Source organism: Melopsittacus undulatus, chromosome 3 (assembly GCF_012275295.1).
Source record: "Melopsittacus undulatus isolate bMelUnd1 chromosome 3, bMelUnd1.mat.Z, whole genome shotgun sequence".
In the NCBI taxonomy this organism is placed as follows: Eukaryota; Metazoa; Chordata; class Aves; order Psittaciformes; family Psittaculidae; genus Melopsittacus; species Melopsittacus undulatus.
The window spans coordinates 91,503,763-91,526,510 of NC_047529.1; the positions used below are offsets into that span (position 1 = coordinate 91,503,763).

Sequence of the window (22,748 nt, forward strand, 5' to 3'; positions counted from 1 at the left end):
CAGTCAGTGGTGGTGGTGTCACTGCAAGCCTAAGCTTTTTGCAGGCAGTGGGAGAATATCTTGCTGCACCTGTATTTTCGTGTATTTGAAGTAATACAGGAACTTTTTGTGTAATTCAGGGGAACTGTAAATCTTGTAGGCCAGTTTCATTAGAAGTCTGCAGGAAAAAATAATGCTGTGGTTATGATGTAATCTTACTTATGCTTGTGAACTGGGCATTGTTGGAACTGAAATTGTCAGCTGTCAGCTTTGTCCTGAGGACTGTTTTGAGTAAGTCTACCACCAAATCAACAGTTACAGTTTATCTGTCTGAAAGATGGCTGGCTTTGTGAAACTAACCTTTATGTCCCTATAGGAAAGAAGATATTTGTCTTTACAACAAGCTAGAAGAAAAGGTTTCCATGTTGACTGGTTATCAGGCCATAAACCAGGTCAGTTTAAATGTTATTTGTTATTGCTCTGCCTTTCCTTTATTTTATGCAAATATTTAGTATATATTTTTAGTTAGATAATGCTGCATTAAACTTTGGGGTATAGTAGATTAAAAACTTGAGTAAATTTGTATCTCTCTGAGCAGAAGTGTTTTGTTTTGGTTTTGGTTTTGTTTTTTGCATTAATTTGAGCATTCTGTTTCTGCTTTTTATTTTTCACAATATATTTAAAAAATAAATTAATAGTTAATAAAAAGATTGGAAAAAATTCCTTTAACAGTGAGTTGCCCATAACACCGTAGAATCAAAAGTAAATCTGATGCCTGCTTTGCAAAATAACATCGGACTGTCTTTTTCTATTGCAAAGTTTACTATACCACATTCAGGGAACTCACATAGGCATTTCTATCAAAATCGTCCTTACACTTTTGCCTACCCTTCCCCCATCAGTTTCTATACCAGTTTGTTTTGATTTTTTTAAATTAGAGACTAGAAGTATAAAGAAAGAGCATTCCTCTTCATTGCATTCTGTCATTTCATTTACAAGACTCAACAAGATGCTGATTTTCATCTTAAAGGCTGTGTTATAAAGTATTGAACAGCTCAGACAAAACAAGTGCAGAGCTTGTGGCTACATGATAACAGTGGTCCGTCTCACGATTTCCTTTGTGTGCATGCATCTGAACAAGTGCGTGGTGGTTGCAAAAGTTCTTAGAAATTACATACTAATTTACAGAACTATTCTACAGTACCATGGCACGTAATGTGGCTGTGTACAGAAAGCAGGATTTGTAAATATGAAAGGTATATGCCCATGGAATATGTTCAATATTGATGAGTTGTATAGATTTTTTTTTTGCCCTTAATGTTTTGGCCAATGAAATAAGCTCAGGAGTCCAATACCTAATAAGTGTTAATTTATATGAAAGAACAAAATGCCTTAAATTTTCTATTTCAACTTTATATGCCTTTTATGCTTTAAATCCTATTCTAACTGTGGAGTAAGGTAGGACTTGGGAACTATAGGACAATTCTAAGCCAATTATTTTGCAAGAGGTCGTTTGCAGTGGTAGAGGCTGGTGAGCATAAGTTATGCTGCACATACATGAGCAATGTTAAATTATTTCCATCATGTCAGATTGTACTTTGGATTCCTACAGTTACACCAAAATTCATCGGCACAAAAGTCTTTGAAGATTATGACCTGAAGAGGCTGGTAGAATACATTGATTGGAAGCCTTTCTTTGATGTCTGGCAACTTAGGGGAAAGTATCCCAACCGAGGTTTCCCTAAAGTCTTTAATGATAAAACTGTAGGTGAGTATTGAAATTGTGTTTGCTTCATCTAAATAATCCTAACAGACCTACCATATTGCATTAGGATTCTGAATGTTTTGAAACGCATAGACATAGGGAAAATACATGGAAATATAGTGTTGCTGAAATGGTTGAAAACAACACTTAGCAAACCCCAAGTATTGGCATGTGAGGCAGAAAAATAAGTGGAGAAAAATGCTGAATCATCCACAGAATTCACCCACAAAACCACAGGGAGGTATTTTAATGAAATGGCAACAAAGCTTTTGATATATCTGTGCCTCTGTTGTGGGTGAGGATGGCAAGAGGGCTCTGTCTCCTGTTGAAACTGTTCAGCAGGCCTTGAAATAAATCATAAATGCAAGGGTGATGCTGAAATCGGTGTTGTGGGTCTGCTGGACTGTAGTAATATAGGTGCATGCACATGTTGGCTGTTGCACATTTTATTCTGCATCCTCTGCCTATACTAGTATGGTGCTGGCTGAAATGATTTTTTCCCAAGATATATGTTGTTACAGCTATATAGACATAATCGCACTGTGCTGTCTGCTGGAGCTGACAGATTGTTGCAGTCATCAGAGAATTATGTGGAAAATAAACCAATCTTCAGCAATTCTTAAAGCTGTTTTGCTAGTTGTGAAAACATAGCTTTTCTAAAGGTATTTCTCTTGTTTGATAGGCGAAGAAGCAAAGAGAGTTTATAATGATGCTCAAAATCTACTGGAAAAGTTGATTAATCAAAAGAGATTACAAGCCAGAGGTGTGGTTGGGTTCTGGCCAGCTCGAAGTGTCCAAGATGATATCCATTTGTATGCTGCAGAAGAGGCAGTGGGATCTTTGGAACCAATAGCAAAATTTTATGGCTTGAGGCAACAGGTACTATGACAGAATATTAAATAAATAAAGTGATTTCCTCCCCCAATCCTCCTGAATTGCAAGTCTGTAACTGAAATGGTCTATTAAAAATCTGTGCAGAAAATGGTTGTTGTAATCTGTCTTCAGATGCTGTCTTGCCTTTTCTTTCAGTAATAACAAGATCTTGTTAGTGATGACCCATGTATTTGTATTGTAGTAACTGCAATATTTGGAATTGTAGTAGTTGTCCAAAATGCCTTATAGATTTTATCATCTTCAGATATGAAGTGCATTTTCTGGCTTCATTTTAACATTTAAGGTGTCCTAAAACACTGTGCTGTATAAATTTATCACATGGACTCTGTGTGCTAAATTAGAATCTAATGAACATCAATTTTCTAATATCACTGGATTCTGCCTTAGATGAGAAATTCTCCTTGAGTGTGTAAAGATTAAAAACACAATTCAAATACCTGGAAAATAAAGCTCAATGGAGAGAAGCATTTTTGATGGTCTTAATTTTTTCATGAAATCCCCCATATGAAGAGGCAATTAATTCAGAATTGGTTAGCTGGCTGCTAATTCTGATTGAGAGAGTTATTACTGTAAGTATTCATGCTTGAGTCATACTTGCCTAGATTTGCATTTTATTTTGATAGATTGAACCTTTTCAAGATCCTCTGCCTCTTCTTCTTCCCTACACTTCTGACTTGGCTTCTTGATAATTCACATATTCAGAACCATCAAGCATGGCAGAAACAAATTTAACAACTACCTAAATTTCTGGAGTACAGTATTCTGTGGGAACGATGCTGTGGGAATACTGGAGAACTGTACTAGGAAACATATGGCTTCAAGTTTATCTGTTCCAGGGAACTGGAACAGATTATCTGTTGCATGGAGATGGATCTCATGTATCTTGACAATCCGCGGCAGATGTTTATATAAACTCTTCTCGCAAACATTCAGGCAGGGCTGTTCCTGAGCCTTACCACCTAGTTAAACATTTTGATATCCCCCATAAATCAAGTTTATTACAAATTCTTTCCCTGGACTTTTGCCAGTGTTCTTTCAAGGAAAGATCTCATTTGATATTGTTATTTTAACAATTTTTACTATTGTAATACTGTTACTTTCATTAGACTTTCAGATTCAGGCTTTTCTTAAAGGTTAAGATCATGAAACTCTGTGCTATTATGGGTACTATTCTTCTGGACTCTACGTGTTTTAGCATCATCTCTTTCATTTTGGTGTATGTAGTAATTCAGCAGAGGCTTCAGGAGAGCAAAGCTGAAGAGAATTATTGCCTCCTGTTTCACATATAAAATGTTCCTTTCAATACACTGACACTGACAATATTAAGGATGTGATGTAAATGTAAAAGTTGGAGATACTTTCCTTAACTGTACTCCTTACAAAAGAACCTTAAAATTATAATAGATTTCACCTGTGGAAAAGGCTATTTCTTCAGTTTTATGGTACATTCTCTAACCTAGTAGGCTGTAGAAACTAGGGAATCAGTTAACCATTTTTCTTCAGTTTTTTCCAGAGGTGGAGGTGTTTTGCTCAGTTTTCATATAGTTGGGAGAGAGTGGAAAGTGTTGTTAAAATACTGTCATAAATAAGACAAGTTAGAGTGGAATCTTCAGGCAAGTGATAGCCATAAAATAGCTTTATCAATCTGTAAGTTGGGTAGGTTTACAAGAGCTATGCTACTTCCTAAATATCAGTCATGTTCCCACAATGAGTACATTGATATGATCCTCAACTGTAAAACTTCCTGTTAGGTGCTATGGCCAGCATTCAGTCCCCTCTTTCTACTCCCTTCCATTTTGGAAAAGGATCCAGTGAGCAGGAAGTTTCCTATTTGCGTAAAACCAGTTGAACTTTGCTTGGCGTTCAATATTGTTTGCATCTGCATGTAGCTGGTGTAAAGCTACATCCTGGGGAGCCCTTTCATCTGGGTTACTGAGCACATGGCTTGAGCGTAAGAAACTAGGAGTGTTTATAAACTCTCACAGGCATTCTAAAAATGGAATTGTAGAAGAATTCTGCAGTTTGCAGTTTGGGATGTGAATTATCAATCATCATTTTTGCTAATGCATGGTCAATCTGTGAGTGCTAGAGATGGAAAATTTCTCCTCTTACCCAGCAGTTAGCATAAGTCTCCCATATTTTGTAATAATTTGTCCACAGAATAAGCTGTTAAATCTTATCAGCTGTGAATATAAGCAAAATACCTCTGTAAATGTGTTCAGCACAGCATCCCTCCTCTGACGTTTTATTCTTCAGTGAACCAAATGCCCTTAGACTCAGTGAGGTGTTTTTCTTCTAATTCATGTGCAAGAAAGCCATCATGGCTCAAAGCCTTGTTAGGTGTTTGTCAGAAATATCGTAAACCCTTAGTCTTCAAAATACCAGTCTTTAATAATGCACTAGTACTTTTAAAATATTTTTTAAAATATTCTGATGTACTGCATTGTTTTTGTTACTTTAGGCTGAAAAGGACTCTGCCTGCACAGATCCATATTACTGCCTCTCTGACTTCATAGCACCGCTGGATTCTGGCATTTGTGACTACTTAGGCCTTTTTGCTGTGGCCTGCTTTGGTGTAGATGAGTTATGCAGTGAATTCAGGAAACAGGATGATGAATACAACATCATAATGGTAAAGGCTCTTGGTGATCGATTGGCAGAGGTATGAGGTTTTATCTTGTGTTTCCTGGCAAATTTTCTAACTCTGTGCAAGATTTGCTTGATGGTTTGCTGTCCCAAGTTTTGACATACACTTAGACTGTTGCCTGTGATGTATGCTCTGCATTAAATCTGAAAGTGAACTGGTTCTGCTGAAACTGTCTCAGGAGGACAGTCCTCTTCTGAGCCGGAGGAGCTCTGCTGTCCGTATCTTCCAGCTGTAGAAGTATCTTTGAGCTCTTTAGGAGGGTTTTGACAATGTATAGAATTGAGTAGATTTTAAAACAAGACTGTTTAAAACTTACCTTTAAATCTTTATATCTTATTTTATCTACATGAGAATGTTTGGATCCACATGTGAACCACTGATTATGTTCTTGAATTATAGACATGTCTTCTGCTTTTAATGGTGACCATGCAGATGTATCCAGGGTGCAAGTCTTTAACATGTCTTAAGCTTAGATAGCCATGCTCTTAAAGCACTAACTGAAGTGGTTTAGAGAGTGATGTCCCTTTCCTCTTACCACTTTATCCTCTTCTGCCTGTCTCCATGCTTACACCTAAGTAACCGTGTTAAAACTTACAGCAGTTTTAGTGCAATGCAAATGAGGTTAGCTCTGGTTGTGTGGTTCAACCTATGAGTTACAGAAATTATTATTGAATGCCATCTGAAGTTATTTACTGAAATGGAAATTTCTCCTGAGGGGCAACCATTGCTGGCAAAAATAGTGTGAGCTGTAAGAGCAGTTAAGAGATGCTGTTACCCACTTTCAGCTAGAGGAAAAATCCTTTGCTAAAAAGAGCAGGGACACTTACTTACATCTGATGCTAGCGTGGATGCAAGAATGATGTGGTGTTTCATAGCTACATCTGGACAAGATACCCAGGCAGTCAGGACATAATTACTTCAGTGCTATAAAGATGCATTGCTACCATAGGATAATGAACTCCCATCTTTTCTGGTTACTTGTCCATGCATTTACCTCTTTGAGTATGTAGGATCTGAAACCAGGACAATAAATAAAAAACACTGTCTCCTGACAAGAGAAAAAATTTAAATGCTTGAATAAGCAAAATACATATTGTATGTGAATTTTAATGCTGTCGGATTTCTCACCGATGATAAGAGTTGCCTTAAAAATTAAGATGGGAATGGTGGGAAAGTCTCTGTCATTGTTTGTCTTCATCAAACAGCTATTGCATCCATCTGCAGAAATTAAAATAAAAAAATCTTTGCATTCTGTTCCAAGGCATTTGCTGAGGAGCTCCATGCAAGGGTACGAAGGGAATTCTGGGCTTACTGTAGTACTGAGCAGCTGGATCTCTCTGACCTACGCAGAATTAAATACGAGGGAATTCGCCCTGCCCCTGGATATCCAAGCCAGCCTGACCACACAGAAAAACTCACCATGTGGAAACTTGCAGACATTGAGAAAACAACAGGTACCTCTGCCTGCTTTACTAAGGTTCTTAAACTGTTTTTATGCAAATGAAAGATTGAAATGCCAAGAAACAGCGAATTGGGTGGTGCAAGGTACATAAGCCACCTGAACTGAAGTGGTTCCAGGAGTTGCTGTCTTCCCCTTTTCATTGCTGTTTTTATTTTTCCTCATTCAAGGGGAATTTGCAAAATAGTGCTAGTGCTTTTGGTGAAGGAGTTATGTCCCTAATTACCAGATTGCATGCAAACGGGGTTCTGCTGCACAGAGAAAAAAATCTATCATCCTTATGGTTGCAAGAAGGCTTTCCAGATATAAGCAGGAAAATAAGGCAGTTCATCAGTGTATTTGCTGGTCCACAGAAACGTTGAGATGGTAACTCTTAATAAAGGAATGTATTCCATTTGTTTTCCTTTGATATTTTATGTGTTAACCATTTGACTACTACTTTCACAATTCCAAAAATATTTACCAGTGTTTCAAAACCTGTAGTTACCCATGTAATTTGCCAAAATATCTAAGATACTGTACAGTTACTCTGTAGCAATACTGTAATGAAAATCTGCAATATATTTAAAGTTATGAGTTGAAAATGGTTTTGGTTTTAGGTTCATTGAAAGCTGCTTGGGTTCTGACAACAAAAAAGACACCGAATTTACGCTTCTTATCAATTTAGAGAATAAGAAAATTGTCATTCTCTTCTCCAGGAATTGGTTTGACTGAATCACTAGCAATGATTCCTGCTTCTGCAGTTTCTGGACTCTACTTTTCCCATCCCAAATCCAAATACTTTGCTGTTGGCAAGATATGTAAAGATCAGGTAATTTGCATTGTCCATTGTGTAGAATTATAGCATTCAAAACCACCCTTGAGAGCAGATGTCCCAAAAAAAATTGTAAGCGGTAAAAGTTTCTGGATCTTCATGATGTTTTGTGGTTCCTTTGCAGGTTGAAGATTATGCACTGAGAAAAAATTTGTCTGTAGCAGAGGTGGAGAAATGGCTGGGACCCATTTTGGGATATGATACTGAATAACTGTGACACTTGTGGACGAAAGTTTTCCTTTGATGGTCTGTTTGTCAGAAGGAACAAGAAGTACATTCCCGCTGAAAACAGCTTTCTTCCATCCATCCCAATAGCTTGTCTGGTTGTTTTAATTTTTTATCAAGGAACTTAGTATTTCAAATGTGCCCTGTGCTGTTGCCTTGGGACCATGAATGCATTGCAGAGCTCTTAGTCATAGCGATGTACTTTTATTTATTTGTATTCTTTGCACAAATACTCCACCTGAGCAGCTATATGTAGGGCAAAATGTGGAAGCTGCAAAACTCTCTTGTCCTCAGGCAGGCTTTGAAAGCAGGAGCAAAAATTTCTACTTCATATAGATACATGGATCCATATAGAACAAAATTTGACTTCTGATATTTTAATGTCTCTTGGCAAGTCCAGGTGCAGAAATATGACGTGATTTTTGTGTAAAGTCTGTGAAGGTTTTATACTGAGTGATGAGAACAAATGAGTAACATCTTTTTGAAAATCTGTCTACTCCATGTTTAGGTCTTGTGGTTGGGAACAGAGGTGGTTGGTCTTTCTGAATAATATCAGACTTTAAATTACTTTGTGATTGTGATTGTAATTAAAACTATCAAAATAATACAGTGTGCCGGAACAACTCCAGAGATGCTGTATTATGATCAACTGTGGAATGAAACAGAGCCCATGAAGTTGTCCACCTCATGCTTCCTTTTTCTTTCCACAAGTCCTCTTTCTTTCCACAAGCCACAATCTGTTTCTGATCTGTATTAAGGGTAATTGCACTTCCTACCTTACAGTTATGTTGTGAGACTTAATTCATATTTAAACAGTCTTTTGTATGTGAAAAATATCAGAGAGGCATAATTGTTACTACAGACAGACAGAAAGCTTGGAGCCAACTTCAGTATCACAAACTCTAAGCTTCTGGGTACCTGGATTTTAGAAGCAAATAGCAGCAATACTGTAAGTAACAGTTAATACTGTAGGCTTATTCATAAGCTTTACCTCTGAGCTAGCTGATTGTTCATAGCTTTTAATAATCTCTGAAAAGTGCCTCAGATACTATTTAAACATGAATTTAGTAAAATATTATGACAAACCCTCCTCATTTTCCTGATCTCTAATTGTAAGGAAAAGACCAATATTATAAAAAGAATGTTCTTTTAAATAGTTTATCTGTAATCTATTAATAGTTATAATTTTTCTAATGTCTTTATCTGACACTAAAAGAATCATCTTGTATCAATAGATTAAGAAAGGTTCAGCTGTCAATGGTGTTATCCTATTAGAATTCTTTAAATGGCAACAATAAAATGTGTTCAATAGTCTGAATGGATAATGTCAAAATTATTCTGCACATTGTACCACGAATCTGAAATGATAAAGGCTGCTTTGGGGCTTTTAAAAGTAGTTGAGTAAGTGTTTTCTTGACTGAATGTTTTAGAATGTGTCATCCTTTAATGACTTACAAAAATAATTTCTAAATGGATGTCTTTTACCCTCCCACCTCCCATCTATGTCAGGGGACTTGAGACATGTCCTTGTTCATCAGCTGATTCACATTGTTGGAACGGTTCCTCAGAAGAATGCTCTTTTCAATGCCAAAAATACAGTAAAAAGTCAATATAAAGGAAAATTTGTTCCTGAAACATGTAGCCTGTAAAAATTGAAATCCTCTTCACTTTCTTTTTTGGTACTTGCACTTTGGCAAATCAGTTCAGTGCTTGGAATATCTCCTCTCTGGCACTCTTCCGCATTTTCTTGCATTTGGAAGCAGGGTGCCTAATTAGTCTTGAAAATCTCATTTGTATGAATAAGGTCAAAGCTTGGCTTGTACAGCTTAGCTGGTTTGTTGGTTTCATAGAATCATGGAATAGTTAGGGTTGGAAAGGACCTTAAGATCATCTAGTTCCAATCTCCCTGCCATGGGCAGGGACACCTCACACTTAAGTATGCCATGCAAGGCCTTGTCCAACCTGGCCTTGAACACTGCCAGGGATGGAGCATCCACAACCTCCCTGGGCAACCCATTCCAGTACCTCACCACCCTAACAGTAAAGAATTTCTTCCTTATATCCAATCTAAACCTCCCCTGTTTAAGTTTTAACCCATTACCCCTTGTCCTGTCACTACTGTCCCTAATGAAGAGTCCCTCCCCAGCATCCTTGTAGGCCCCCTTCAGATACTGGAAGGCTGCTATGAGGTCTCCACGCAGCCTTCTCTTCTCCAGGCTGAACAGCCCCAACTTTCTCAGCCTATCTTCATACAGGAGGTGCTCCAGTCCACTGATCATCCTTGTGGCCCTCCTCTGGACTTGTTCCAATAGTTCCATGTCCCTTTTATGTTGAAGGCACCAGAACTGCACACAATACTCCAAGTGAGGTCTGACAAGAGCAGAGTAGAGGGGCAGGATCACCTCCTTCAACCTGCTGGTCATGCTTCTTTTGATGCAGCCCAGAATACGGTTGGCTTTCTGGCCTGCGAGCGCACACTGAAGCTGGCTCATGTTCATTTTCTCATCGACCAACACCCCCAAGTCCTTCTCCGCAGGGCTGCTCTGGATCTCTTCTCTGCCCAACCTGTATCTGTGCCTGGGATTGCTCCGACCCAGGTGCAGGACCTTGCACTTGGCATGGTTAAACTTCATGAGGTCGGCATCTGCCCACCTCACAAGCGTGTCAAGGTCCCTCTGAATGGCATTCCTTCCCTCCAGCGTATCAACCAAATCACACAGCTTGGTGTCATCAGAAACTTGCTGAGGGAGCACTCAATCCCACTGTCCATGTCAGCGACAAAGATGTTGAACAAGACTGGTCCCAACACCAGTCCTTGAGGGACACCATTTGTTCTCTAGCTGGACTTTGAGCCATTGATCACAACTCTTTGCATGCAGCCATCCAGCCAGTTCTTTATCCACCAAGTGGTCCACCTATCAAATTGATGTCTCTTTTTTCTCTATTTTCCTGAAATCAGTAGCACATAGTTCAGTGAGTATGGCTTTAGCAGAACCAGACTGACAAAGCAGTAGGTGCACCTCTGCTAAACGTGGTGCAGTTATCCTAAGTACAAGCAAAGGTTTCAAGAAGTGCGCAATTACTAAAGTAGTTAGTGCATTCTTTCACATGTGGCATCATACACTGAGAGGGATCTTCATCTTTGCTCATCATGGGGAGAATCTCTTTGGAATAATTACTCATTGGGTTTATGCCAGTGTTTTTTACCAAGGACAATTTCTTTAGGAGTTTGTTACTTTCAATTGTCAGTTGACACTCTGGGTAAGACAGATCTTAGTTCATCTCCAGAACAAAGGTCAATTGTGAAGGAAAAGTTCATCGAACTATGAGGTAATACTGTTACTTTCATGAAACGATTTTGAAAAGCCGTGGCAAGAATTTAGCTCTGTGAATAATGAAATGGAGTGGATACTGCCCAGGAAGGACCGACAGTTTTAGAATGCATGAAAGGTTTTTTGCCAAGTGCTGCTAACAAAGGTACAAGATGTCAGAGATGATTAAGAATTAAGAATGCTTTGTAAGCAGTTCTGGTTCACTTCTTGTGAATAATTTACTGATGGATACTGATGGTTTGTTTTCTTCCCCCCAAACCTTTCCCCTCCCAAACCAGGTTAGCAGCCTAGAGATCGGGGGAATACTCTCCCTAAACCTTTCCCTTCATTATGAAGTCTGCTTCAGTGCTGCTATTACTCCTGTGAAGGTTCTAGTGCAGTTTATTTTGAGGTGAGGGTGCTACCATAGGTCAGGTAAAAAAAACCAACAAAACAACCCATACTCACATTTACTTGTGTGAGCATTTGAGCATTTTTCTTAGACTCTTTTGCTAGTTCAAGAAGATGAACTTCATCCTTTTAGGTAATTTCTGCTTCTTAAAATGCAAGTGATGTCTGGAATCTGAGGAGAATAGTGAGAGGCATTTGAGGGTCTTGCTTTTTCAAAAGGGTCAAGTTTACCTAGTAACTGTGATTGGGTTTTGTAGAAGGCCTTTAAATCTATGGCTGATTTACCTGAGCATGCCATGAAAAAGTGGATTTAGCCTCTTAAAAGTGTTTGAGGAAAAGAAAAGGAAATAATTTCATAAATGAGTTCAGGAGGGTGATTCCATACAGGAACAGCAGTACGTGTTCTCAGTCACTGGAGAAATAATTCTTGTGCCCTCAGTTATCACAGCCCTGTCATGGCAGAGCCTGTGCAGTCCCTCTACAAAGTCCCATCATTTGATTGTTGGGCTTCTGTAGGTGCCAGTTTTCAAATTAAGATACACTGCAAATGGAATAGAAGTAGGTTTATCCTGCTTTCACACATCATTTGTGTAGTGTCCTGCTAAGGGCAGAACCGATAAGCTAGTGCAGTAAGGCTCCATGTTTGTTTGTTCTATTAATACCACTATGGCTGAGTGTCTCTGAGATACCCTTGAGCCAGGACAGCACAAGTGAGCTAGTAGTTATCCTTTCTGGCCTGCAGCTGCCATGAAGACTGCAAAGCAGGACTTGGTTTCTGCTCTGCTGCCGTAGTATTGGTGTGGCCTGTGCCTGGAGCTCCTCAGGGAATGTTCTCACACCAGGGTGGTCAGTCCTTCCTTATAGATGGAGCATGAAATAAGTGAAAGGAGTGGGGAAAGTCTGTGTGACCTCGTCTTTGTTCTTAAGTCATGGTCTTTTCTACCCCCATCTCCCTGACAAATCAGCCTTCTTCCCTTCCATTTCCCTCCAGCAGTCCCCCTTAGCTGCATGTCGGGGTCTTCTCTAGGTTCTGCCAAAATGGAATTGTAGGAGGTTGTAAATAAGTCTCTTTTAAAGCCTGAACCATTGAGTTGTTTCAGGAAGAGGAATTTTTGCCTGGAAAGTATTGGACAACATTAATAATGAATGGTGCTAGTAGCTCTGCCTTTAGAAGCCCTATACCGTCGATGTTAGTCTTTCATAACTACTCAGGAGAAGGCCACGAGATGTGGTAAACAACTTATGTGTTAACTGCATCTTTAGTTATGTGGTGGTTTTCATCTAGATGGCAAAACCAAAATATCTATTAATTGCATCCTTCATCAGTGCACTGTTTTAAACCCACAATTAATAATAAGCTAATAATAATAAACCTAATGTCATTTTCAACTGAAGTATGGTATGAATTGCTAAGGTGAAATAGGGAATTTATCTCTGCTTTCCTAATATAACAAATGCTTTTGGAATAGTTCAGGTAGTTGATGACTTCATTATTTTACGATGAAAAATTTCTCTGGAGTACCAACTCGGGTTACAAGCCATTAGTCATTTGTTTTATGAGGCTTTAGCACCGCTGTCTACAAATAGCCAACAAAACAATTTAGTTAAGAGACTGGAAAGTTTGCTGCACTACTTGGAGAAATTTCTGTGCATGCAGGCTTATTTCCATATAACAAAAGAAGCCAGAGTGGTGTGGGATTCAAAGGAGGTAGGCTGAGTCTTTAGAGAGGAGCTGGAAGATTTATGAAGTAGAGTTATGGCAAACATAGATCTCTTAAAAACAACATGTGTCCTTAATATTTGCATAGCATTAAATGGAAACATAAGCTGTAGTTTCTACCTTAGGCTACATTATCAGAGTATAAGAAATGTAATTGAGAACAATTTTCAAGGAGATTTCATTAATCTAATGCATGCTTGGGATTAAAGACTTAAATTTGTGTGTTTATGAGTGTGAGAAGGAGAAAGAATTCATTAGATTGTGAACCTGTTGTAGGATTAAGTAACAAGGTGCTTTAAAGAGGTTATGGTGGGGGGAAACACCATTACTTAGATGCAGGGTTTCTACAGACTTTTATGTTACCACTGGTGTTCCCAGAGTCTGGCAGAAGACTGGGATACATGAAAATTAAATATCCTCCTTTTTACAGGACTTTCAAAGACATTAAAACTCTGTGTCAGCTCCGTGTGTGCACATACATATTAGTGCAATTTTGACCTGAGAATGACTTCAGTCTAGTAGATAAAACAGCACCCTGTGTGTGTGCCTGTAATGGTTGGGATGTTTTTTTCCTTACTCAAGGTGTTTATAAAAGATCAATAATTTTTTTGGATGTGGGAGTGTACCTTCCATTGGATGTTTTGTTCTTACTTTATTCTTTTGCATACTTGGTCTGTGCTCTTTTCCCCTCTTCCAGCTCCACAGTGCAGGTGTGGAGATGTAACTCAGAGTTCTCTGATGGGCTGTGAGTGCTGCATGTTGTATTGTTTGTTTAATTGAAAAACTACATATTATTTTTATGGAATTTAAGCAAGGTTCTTGCCAAATGGCCCCTTCCCAGGAAATAAACAACTTTATCCATTTCAGTCTGGCCATCAGTTGGAAATGTAGGTTGAGGTTCAGCAGTGAAGTGCAAAGGTGAGATCTGAAAAGGTGTCAGTTCTCTGGGGTTGGCGGACTCCTTTCGTTCCCATTACAACCCCTTCTGTAGATGAGGGCAGGGGTGGTACAGGAAGTAGAAGATAACAAGCTGCACTGTATGGCCTAAAAGGCTTATTTGGCAAACTGTTCTGTAGAGGTGCATTGGTACAACGGGTGCTCCAGCTCCTGTATTTTCAGCTGCTCTCTCAATCTTGTCAGCTGCTTTAGTTCAGGAAATTACTACTTGTGAGATCTTGTTCATGCTTTGCTAAATATTGTAGAAGGTCCCCATTACTTAATCAGGTGTTTATAATGAATGAATTTGCAGTAACTATCTGCTGTTATATTTTTTTGCTTCCATAAACCTTCTGTAATCTAGTAGATGGCTTTCTTTAGAATATGATTACAGAGCAAACATATGCAGTATTTCTCTAAGGCTGATAAGATCAGATTATGAACACCTGATCTGACAAGTTTACTCAAGGGGTGGCAGACCAATTTCGTTAATCAAGAAGTTTGCTACTTACAAAAACATGACCATGTTTGTGCACTCTATTTCGGAAATAAATGTAAGCCTTTCTATTATTATTTTTAACTTTTGCTTTCTTCCAAATATTGTTCTTTGCATCTGAGGGCACTTAAAGGACTGAAATTTTTGATTCATAGTTCTAATACCATCTATACATGTATGATGTGAAGCATTAAAGCAAGAGATTCAAAACTTAATATGATTTAAGAGTGTACAAGATACTTAACTGAATGTCATCTTGTCTCTTCAGGTAAACATTAGGGGAAGATGCTTTAAGACAGGTGTCAGCAGTCACCTAAGGCTAAGAGAAGATTTTAGGCATTCAGATGTCAGATCAGCAGCTTTTCGTGGCATTTTTGGCATCATACTGCCTGCTCTGCCTTCTTTTGTGTCAGTTTCTTCCACAAATGAATCCTGCTGCTGCATCCGAATTCCTGGTAATTCTATGAGAAGTGTTGACATGGGTTTTATGAAGATTTTGATGTGGATTTCCAGGATTGTTTTTACAAAAGAATTTAAAGCACCACACTGTAGATGGACATTTCAAATTCTTGAACTGCAGAATACTTGGCTTTCCTCAAAAAGTCTCCAGGTTCTGATGCATCTTTTTACCACTCCAGTGAACTGAATCAAATAGCTTTCATTTCCTCACAGGTCCAAGCATGTTGGAGGAGGGAGTAAATTATGTTACTCCTTTATTCTCAGTTCTTGATTAGTTTATCTGTCTGCTGTCAGATTTGTTGCTTGGCAGCTGAAGTGAGCCTGGACACCTCTTAGCAAGTGTGCTAGTGTCTGATCCAAATGCTATTAAAGTCTGCAGGAAAATTACTACTTACCTGAAACACAACTTTGATCAGTCCTAATGCAGTAATCCAGAAGGAAATTTCAGTGTTCATGCCCTGTCAAAACCCCTTGAGGTCTAAGAGGATGTGCTGTTAAATCTCCCTTGATGCCTCAGCTTCAGAGGCAACTTTGACTGAGACAGTAATTTTACCCTCATTCTGAAGCACTTCCCTAACAGACAGGGATAGCCTGTCAAGCTGGAAAGAGATGAACTTTCCAGCTGTGGATCTCAGGCATGTTTGAGGGAGACCCAACATCACGGCCATTGAATCTGGTTCACAGTGTGAATGCAGGAAGGGGGAAAGGTGCCTTGATTCAGCAGATGAGGACTGGCAAATGCTCTGAAAACATGTTCATGATCTTAAGCCTCTTGTGATTTTAAAGTAAATACTTTATGAGTATTGATGTAATGAGATTTTGAGCTTTATACTCCTTGACAGTCATGTGAATATACATTGTACAAACTTTCTGCTGACCACTGGACCTTCATTTGGCCAATTTTAAAGAAGAGCTGGCTTTTAGTTCCATTTTCTCCTTAAATACATGTTTCATTTTATGCAGTTCTACAAATATCAGTGAAGTTGCAGCACTGCCACATATTTCATGCTGTTTGTGCACACCAAGTGCTGAGCAGTGGCAAGGCAGCTGCTGCAGTGTGGCCGTTCCTAATCAATCCAAATAAACTTGAGAACTGTATTACAGTTTCTCTCCAGAAATGTCAGCATGAAGTGTACAAACCCCTTTCGCTTCTGCAGCTCCAGTGAGGGCTGCAACAACATGAAATTCTTGATATGAAACATTGTGATCTCCTAATCCTTCCTTTATTATAAGTAAACCGATGATAGGTTTCTTTCATTTTCTCGTGGTACTTCCTTGGAATGGCAGGTTCATTCATCATTCATCATTTTTGCTGATGCTTCCTCCATTGTTGCCACTGGAGTTTTTACTGAGCTTCCAGACTGTTACAGTTCTCCTCCACTTGTGCTGTTTGCCCAGTAGCTTGGAAGTCAGTCTTACTATTTTGCCTGTTAGAAGTGCCACCAGCTATGAAGAGGCCATGCTTTGTACTCAGTTTTGTTGGTGGTGGGACTCTTTCAAAGCCATCTTACCACAGAGGTGGTATCCCCTGGCTGGGGTGCTGGGAGACAAAAGGAGACCAAGTAAGTGTGTGAAGGATGTAAAAGGATATGAATGTTTATCTCTATTTGGTTGCATTACTGGGCTCTCTTTTTCCTAGTATCTAGTTCTAGTATTCCAAAGGAGTTCTAGTATTCCAAAGCTTGTGAATTCCACAGTGAATTCACTAATTGCTAAAAATGCATGGCCTTTTTTTTTTTATCCCTTTCCCAGGTAAGAATTACTTTATTTACTACACTGCTAATTACAGGATTGGAGGGAATGGAATATGAGGCTGCTGCTAAATTTAAATGTAGCTCTTTGCATTAACACGTCTGAAAAGCCAGAGCAGTTAGCTTAAGAAAAACATGCAGTTTTGGCTTTGTATCTGGAAAAAAAAAGTTGTCCATGGGATGGTAGTGGTTGTAGAGCATGGCTGTGTCCTCTGAAGCAGAAACTGAAGCACTTCATACGTCTGTCACGATCATCACCAGCTTTTTAATATTCCATCAGGAGGAGTTTTTCCTCGCTGTAAAGTATATGACTATTGCACTCATGGCAGTTGGGCAAAAGCCATTATTTTTATTATTATTATGTCTGCTATGTTTGTAAATACTACAATTAGAGCTGTTGGGGGAATGCTGCCTACTCACTGTGTCGGGCCTCATTCCCTCCCCTTGGTGGCAAGCAGCGTGCCTTTGCTGGAGGTGTGCTTGGTGGTTGGTGTGAGCTGGGGAGAGGGAATTTTCACTACCCCCTTCCCCACTTCTGAATAAGCAAAGTCACAGGGCAGGTGCCTTGTCATTGCTGCCTGGGGCTGCTGCTTTAACTCCTGCTGTTCAGGAAGAGGTGTGCAGCTTTCCAGGATTCTCTCTCAGATGTGATGAAGGACAGTAGGTGCTTGCCCACAGAGTGCTGTTCAGGGGCTGGAAATCCCACACTATCAAAAGTGAGAGGTGTCCAAAGCTGGTGTTGAACTTTAAGGCACTAGAGTCAAACCTGGTCATTCTGGTCATCTGCTTGTTCTCCCTGATATAGCTGCCTGGTCCTCCTGTCACAATCTGCTTTGTCAGTCCCTTGGAACAGCCACCTAAGTAGAGAAGTGCGTCACACATTAAGAACAGGCACCTGCCACTGGGTTCATGACTGGCAGATACAATTCTTTTGTCTCTGAAAGACTGAATTCTCATAGACACAGTGGCCACTTTCTGGGTCTGGTTCTGGCACAACATGATGGATGGTTGCGACATTTACTTTTTTAAGACTGCAGTCATTAAGGCCTCTACTTCTACATACTTAAATGATTGTGTGTCTTGGATTTAAAGAAGAAATCAAAACAAACAAATCACCACAAAAAACCCAACAGCAAATAACTATAACTTTAAACTTGCTCATTTCCAGGATAGTTGAATTCAGTTGGTGTTTCTGGCCGCTGGTACACTCTTCATCTGCAGCTATTTAATACACATGAAACTGTAACAGTTGTCTTTGAATTATTCCCATGTAATTGTTCCTAGTCTGCTACTGGTAATGATGAGCCAGTACCTATACATATATATAGAATCATAGAATAGTTAGGGTTGGAAAGGACCTTAAGATCATTTAGTTCCAACCCCCCTGCCATATAAAGCACCTATCAGCATATTGATAAACATTCTTTGGAACCTCTATGATGGCACAGGTAAGAACAGGAATCAGCCTGTTAGTAACTTGGCACTTCTGCTTCCCCCCAATTTAAAGAAACCCCAAACCAAACAAAAAGCTCCAAAACCAAAGCCCCATAGGACTTTGCTGCCAGCCAGCCTGGCTGGTGTTTAACATCGCCACCCAATCAGGGTTGGAGGAGGCCTCTTGTGAACAGCAACACTTTGCACAGCGACTTCTCCCATCTGTGGTGCAGGACAGCACTGGTGTTGCAGAGGTGCAGCGGACATACAGGCTCAGAGCTGTTACCAGTCACAACAGCAGTGTTTAGAGCACACCCCAGCTGCATAACAGTGTTTCAATAGTGCAATGTCAGGTGCAGGTCAGAGGTGCTGAGCTGAGGCCCTGTTGCCAGCCGCAGCAGGTGTGATGGCCGCAGAGCTGTGCCGCAGAGCCAGTGGAAGGCCAGGCTGTTGTGACTGAGTTGGTGTTTGCCGTGCAATACTGCTGCAACTGGAAAGGTGCCAAGTGCTGACTGCAGGATGCAGCCAGACCTTCTGGTCCACTCAGCTTCAGCATGGCTGTATGCCCAAGCATGGGGAGGGGAGCCAGGTCTGTGCTTGGAGTACAGTGCAGACTTACCCCGTCTGATGGCTGGAGATCAGTGAAAGCCAGGTTCCATATGCCCCATCCTTTGATTTATTGTGAAGCTACCATGCAAAACTGTCAGCACAAAAAGCAGTTTGCTTTCTTCTAACAGCTTGTGTGAATTCTGTTCTTAAGTCTTGGGATTCCTGATGAGCTGCTGCCACAGAGTAACTGCAGCAATCATGGAAGTTTTGTCTGGAGGAGCAACTAGTGTAGCACAGTGTGGAGATATACCAGTACTTAAAGGGCTGGGGAATTGGCAGCTGGATAGCTGTGTGACAGAACACTTGAGATACATCTTACCAGCCTGCAATTTGTGTTCCAATTTGAGCCCCAAAAAGGGCCTTTTAAAATGAATTAATATGAGTCATTCATTAAATGTTCATAGATAATGTATTTTCTGTAATCTTTTGATTGATTAATCGTAACTCGAATGTTGGCTGAACTCTGATTTGTAGTATAAACATGATCCATCTTAGAATGCAGTTGGCCTGGCTTTAAAGTAGATTCTGTCAGTAGAGAGTAACCACACTGTCTTTTCACAGTGTGAAATGAAACCTTGCTCGATGCAAGTATGCAGTTACCTTCCAGAAGCCAGATATACTGTAGGTTGGTTGTGTTCTGTTAGCCAGAGAAATTCCTACCGATCCCAAAATTTGAAATCTGCTACATAGTGTAATTCTAGAATGCACAAATGGTGGATGTTAGGTCACTAGACACAAAGTACAGCTGAGCATATTACATTTCCAAAGGCATAATAATTTTAAGAAGTGACTTTTTGATGAAAGAAATGATGTATAAGCATAAAATATTTCCTGTTTTCATAAAGGTAGTTGGACAGTATTTATGTGAGCAGATGAGTTAAGTACTGTGTATGGACAGATTGGATTCTGTTCCATAAATATTTAGCCGCTGTGCCGCTCTATGAGCACAGCCCTGTGCTCCATAAAGGAGGGCTGGAGGAGCACAGTGTAGTTAATCACCAGTGCTTGTGTGAAGCAGCGTATGTCAGAATATGTCTAATATTCTTTAGAAAGAGTGAGGATTCTATATTCAGATTGAGAGTTTTCAGCTCTTTGACGCTATGCCTTTAGCTAAGCAGTTTGTAAGTCTTCACAAGCTTTGGGGGTATTGTTAGCTTTTTGTTGCTTTTGAAGGAAAGAACACCAGCCTCTCCTGCAACAGAAATGTTAATTAGGATGATTTCTTTTCCTACTGGAGTGTGAACTTCATCTTACCACATTTAATTATGTAAAAGATGACAGTGCCATGCAAGGAATGGCTAACTAACAAGAGGAGTCATTCATATGGGAAGAATAACATGGCTTTGTGGACACTTTAATTATCAAGGTCCTTAAGGAGGCATTCTCATCATCTGTCAACCAAAAAGATTAGTTTCCACTGACAGCACTCTACTGTTTCCTTCACCATCCTTGATGTTGCAATGAGGACTGCAAATTCATAGGATGCACTGTGTTGTCAGGTTGACATCTGAGAAACTGCTTAGCATCAGAACCAGCAGGTAAGCAGACAAAGACATATATCCTGCATGCGGAAGTTGGATAAACAGTTTGAATCTTGTTCTGGCTGAGCAGAAATAAAGGTTTTGAGATATCCATAGACACTGTGAAAATAAACATCTTTTTAACATGCTTCCGTGGATATTCTCTAAGCTGTGCTACCTGCACCCCTTTGCCTTTAGATTGTTTTACCAGTTATTTCAGAGAAATGCAATTTGAGTTCCTTTGTTCCCAAACTTTCTCTTCTTGAGATTGCACATTTTAATTTCCATGCATGTCATTATCATCACAGTTTAGTAGGTTCTTTGCATACAGTTTGAAATTGCTTACACTTTCTGTGTTTCTTAGGATTGGGCATATACATGTCTACTGCACCATCATGACCTATAATGGGATTATGTAAAAGACTGCCCTGCAGCTTCATTGTTCTCCTAGGAAACTCCTAGGAGTTTCAAGATTATTTGATTTACTTCTAGTACCTAACATGATACTGAGTTGGATCGGATCATATTCAGATTTATATTTATTTTACTACTTCTAATCCCATTATTCCAATTTTCTGACCTTTACTACATTGAAAGCACTGCAATGCTATTGGTAAGGTCTGTCCATGGGAAGCACAAGTCTTGAGGCCCCTCTGCACTGTTGCCTCCAGAATTTTGCCTCTCTTTACTGTTTTCTACTTGAAATGAGATACATCTAGTAAAGAATTAATGATGACATTGAGGAGGGAGATGCTCTTGTTTGAGGTGATGCATGGCTTGCCAAATGCCTATTTAGATGGTGCTAATGCACAGTGGGTTGTTGGGAGTGGAACCCTGCCAGCGACCTACTGGTGCCCGGAAGCTGTTGCCATTGTTTCCTGGCCTTGTCCCCAGCTGCAGCGCTCATCCCTGCTGGCACCAGTGCTCCTGCCTATGGGGAGGTGCCTCTGCAAGTGAATGTGGCTGCTGAACTAGCCCTCTTCCATCCCTGCCTGGGAAGCCAAAGCAGCTGAAAAGTAATCCCATTTTGTTTTACTATCCTGCTGCTTCCTGTGAGCTAAGAATGTCTGAGAGTCATGCAGAGAAAAAAGTGGGCAAGTTGTAAGGGCTACTTTTTTTTTGGTGGGAGTGACTGTCAACTTAAATACATGTTAAAGCATCGCTCAAGTAGTTTGCAAAATGTCAGTCCTAACTCTACAGTAGTCAAGTGTGGATGTGGGAGGCAGTCATCTTTTTAAGCCAGAAGATATAAAGCTGCTGACAGGACACCTAACTTACCTGTGAAAGTTCATATTCCTGGTTTGCTGGTGATGTTTAAACTATTCAGAAATGCTTGCTTTTCTGACAGGTGTGTAATGAGCTCTGGCTGAGAAGTCCACAGTTCAGATGTGCACTTTTCCTTGACTAAAAGGGTAATTGACTTAAACTGATTCTTATCGCTCAAGTTTGTTTATTCAGTATTGAACTACTGACATCTAAGGACTGTGTTTCAAGTTACAGCACTGCAGTGAATTAAAAGGCATAGCAAAAATACCTGTGGGAGACATAAAATATGACAGCAAGAAGGACTGTGTAAACAAATATTTTACACCCTGAAAGCTTTGTCCCATTCTGCTTATTCTAAGCATTGCAAATGAAAGGCTTCAGAACTGCTGGAATATTTGAAGGAGTGAATGCAGAAAGAGAAGTCTTGACAGTTTTGCAAAACCTTTTCTTGTGAGAAAAAAAAACTTCATGGTAAGGTCTAAAATGAAACCCTGCGCAAATGGTGTCATGGAAGAGTGCATCAACATAGTGATTTTCATAACAGGAGAAATGTCAACAGCAGCCATATTTCAGTGAGGACAGATACATCCTTCCTCTATTCAGCATGTTACTCCACAGCTCTTGTCTGAAATAGCTGCATCATGGTTTGGGAGCAGCCAAACACCTGTCACCCTGCTCAACAAGGGGCCTGGAGGGGTTCTACTTTGCACAATGTAACAGAAGCACTCCATACAGAACAGAGAAGCTAGGGCAAGAACAGTGCTGCTTCCCTGGTGCAACTATGGCTGCGCCCAGGGGTTTTTTCCTAGGCTGTGTTTAGGAGGAACCCACATCCTCCTGCCTGTCTTGCAGAACTAAGCCTGCAGGAGCCTCCAGATGAAATAGGAAATGAAAAACATACCTTTACTTTTTAACGGTGAGGGTAACTGCCTGATGAACAAATCACCAAGTGCTTAAATGGTAAAGATTTTCTAACATATAACTAACTTACTGAAAGGTACCAACCTTTCCATCTGCAATTACTATGTAAGAATGACATTGTGAAATCTCTG

At 39.9% G+C, this 22,748-nt stretch overlaps 1 protein-coding gene across 1 annotated transcript in view; it reads left to right on the plus strand.

Annotated features, from left to right (window-relative positions):
* The window catches only part of MTR (5-methyltetrahydrofolate-homocysteine methyltransferase), a 48,484-nt gene extending 39,308 nt beyond the window's left edge, over positions 1 to 9,176 (plus strand). Inside the window, exons 25-31 of the mRNA XM_034061052.1 lie at positions 356 to 431; positions 1,592 to 1,747; positions 2,427 to 2,623; positions 5,100 to 5,300; positions 6,547 to 6,739; positions 7,443 to 7,555; positions 7,683 to 9,176. Of these exons, the coding sequence (XP_033916943.1) occupies positions 356 to 431; positions 1,592 to 1,747; positions 2,427 to 2,623; positions 5,100 to 5,300; positions 6,547 to 6,739; positions 7,443 to 7,555; positions 7,683 to 7,769 (1,023 nt within the window). The 3' untranslated portion in view covers positions 7,770 to 9,176. The remainder of the gene's footprint in view (positions 1 to 355; positions 432 to 1,591; positions 1,748 to 2,426; positions 2,624 to 5,099; positions 5,301 to 6,546; positions 6,740 to 7,442; positions 7,556 to 7,682) is intronic.
* The last annotated feature ends 13,572 nt before the right edge of the window (positions 9,177 to 22,748 follow it).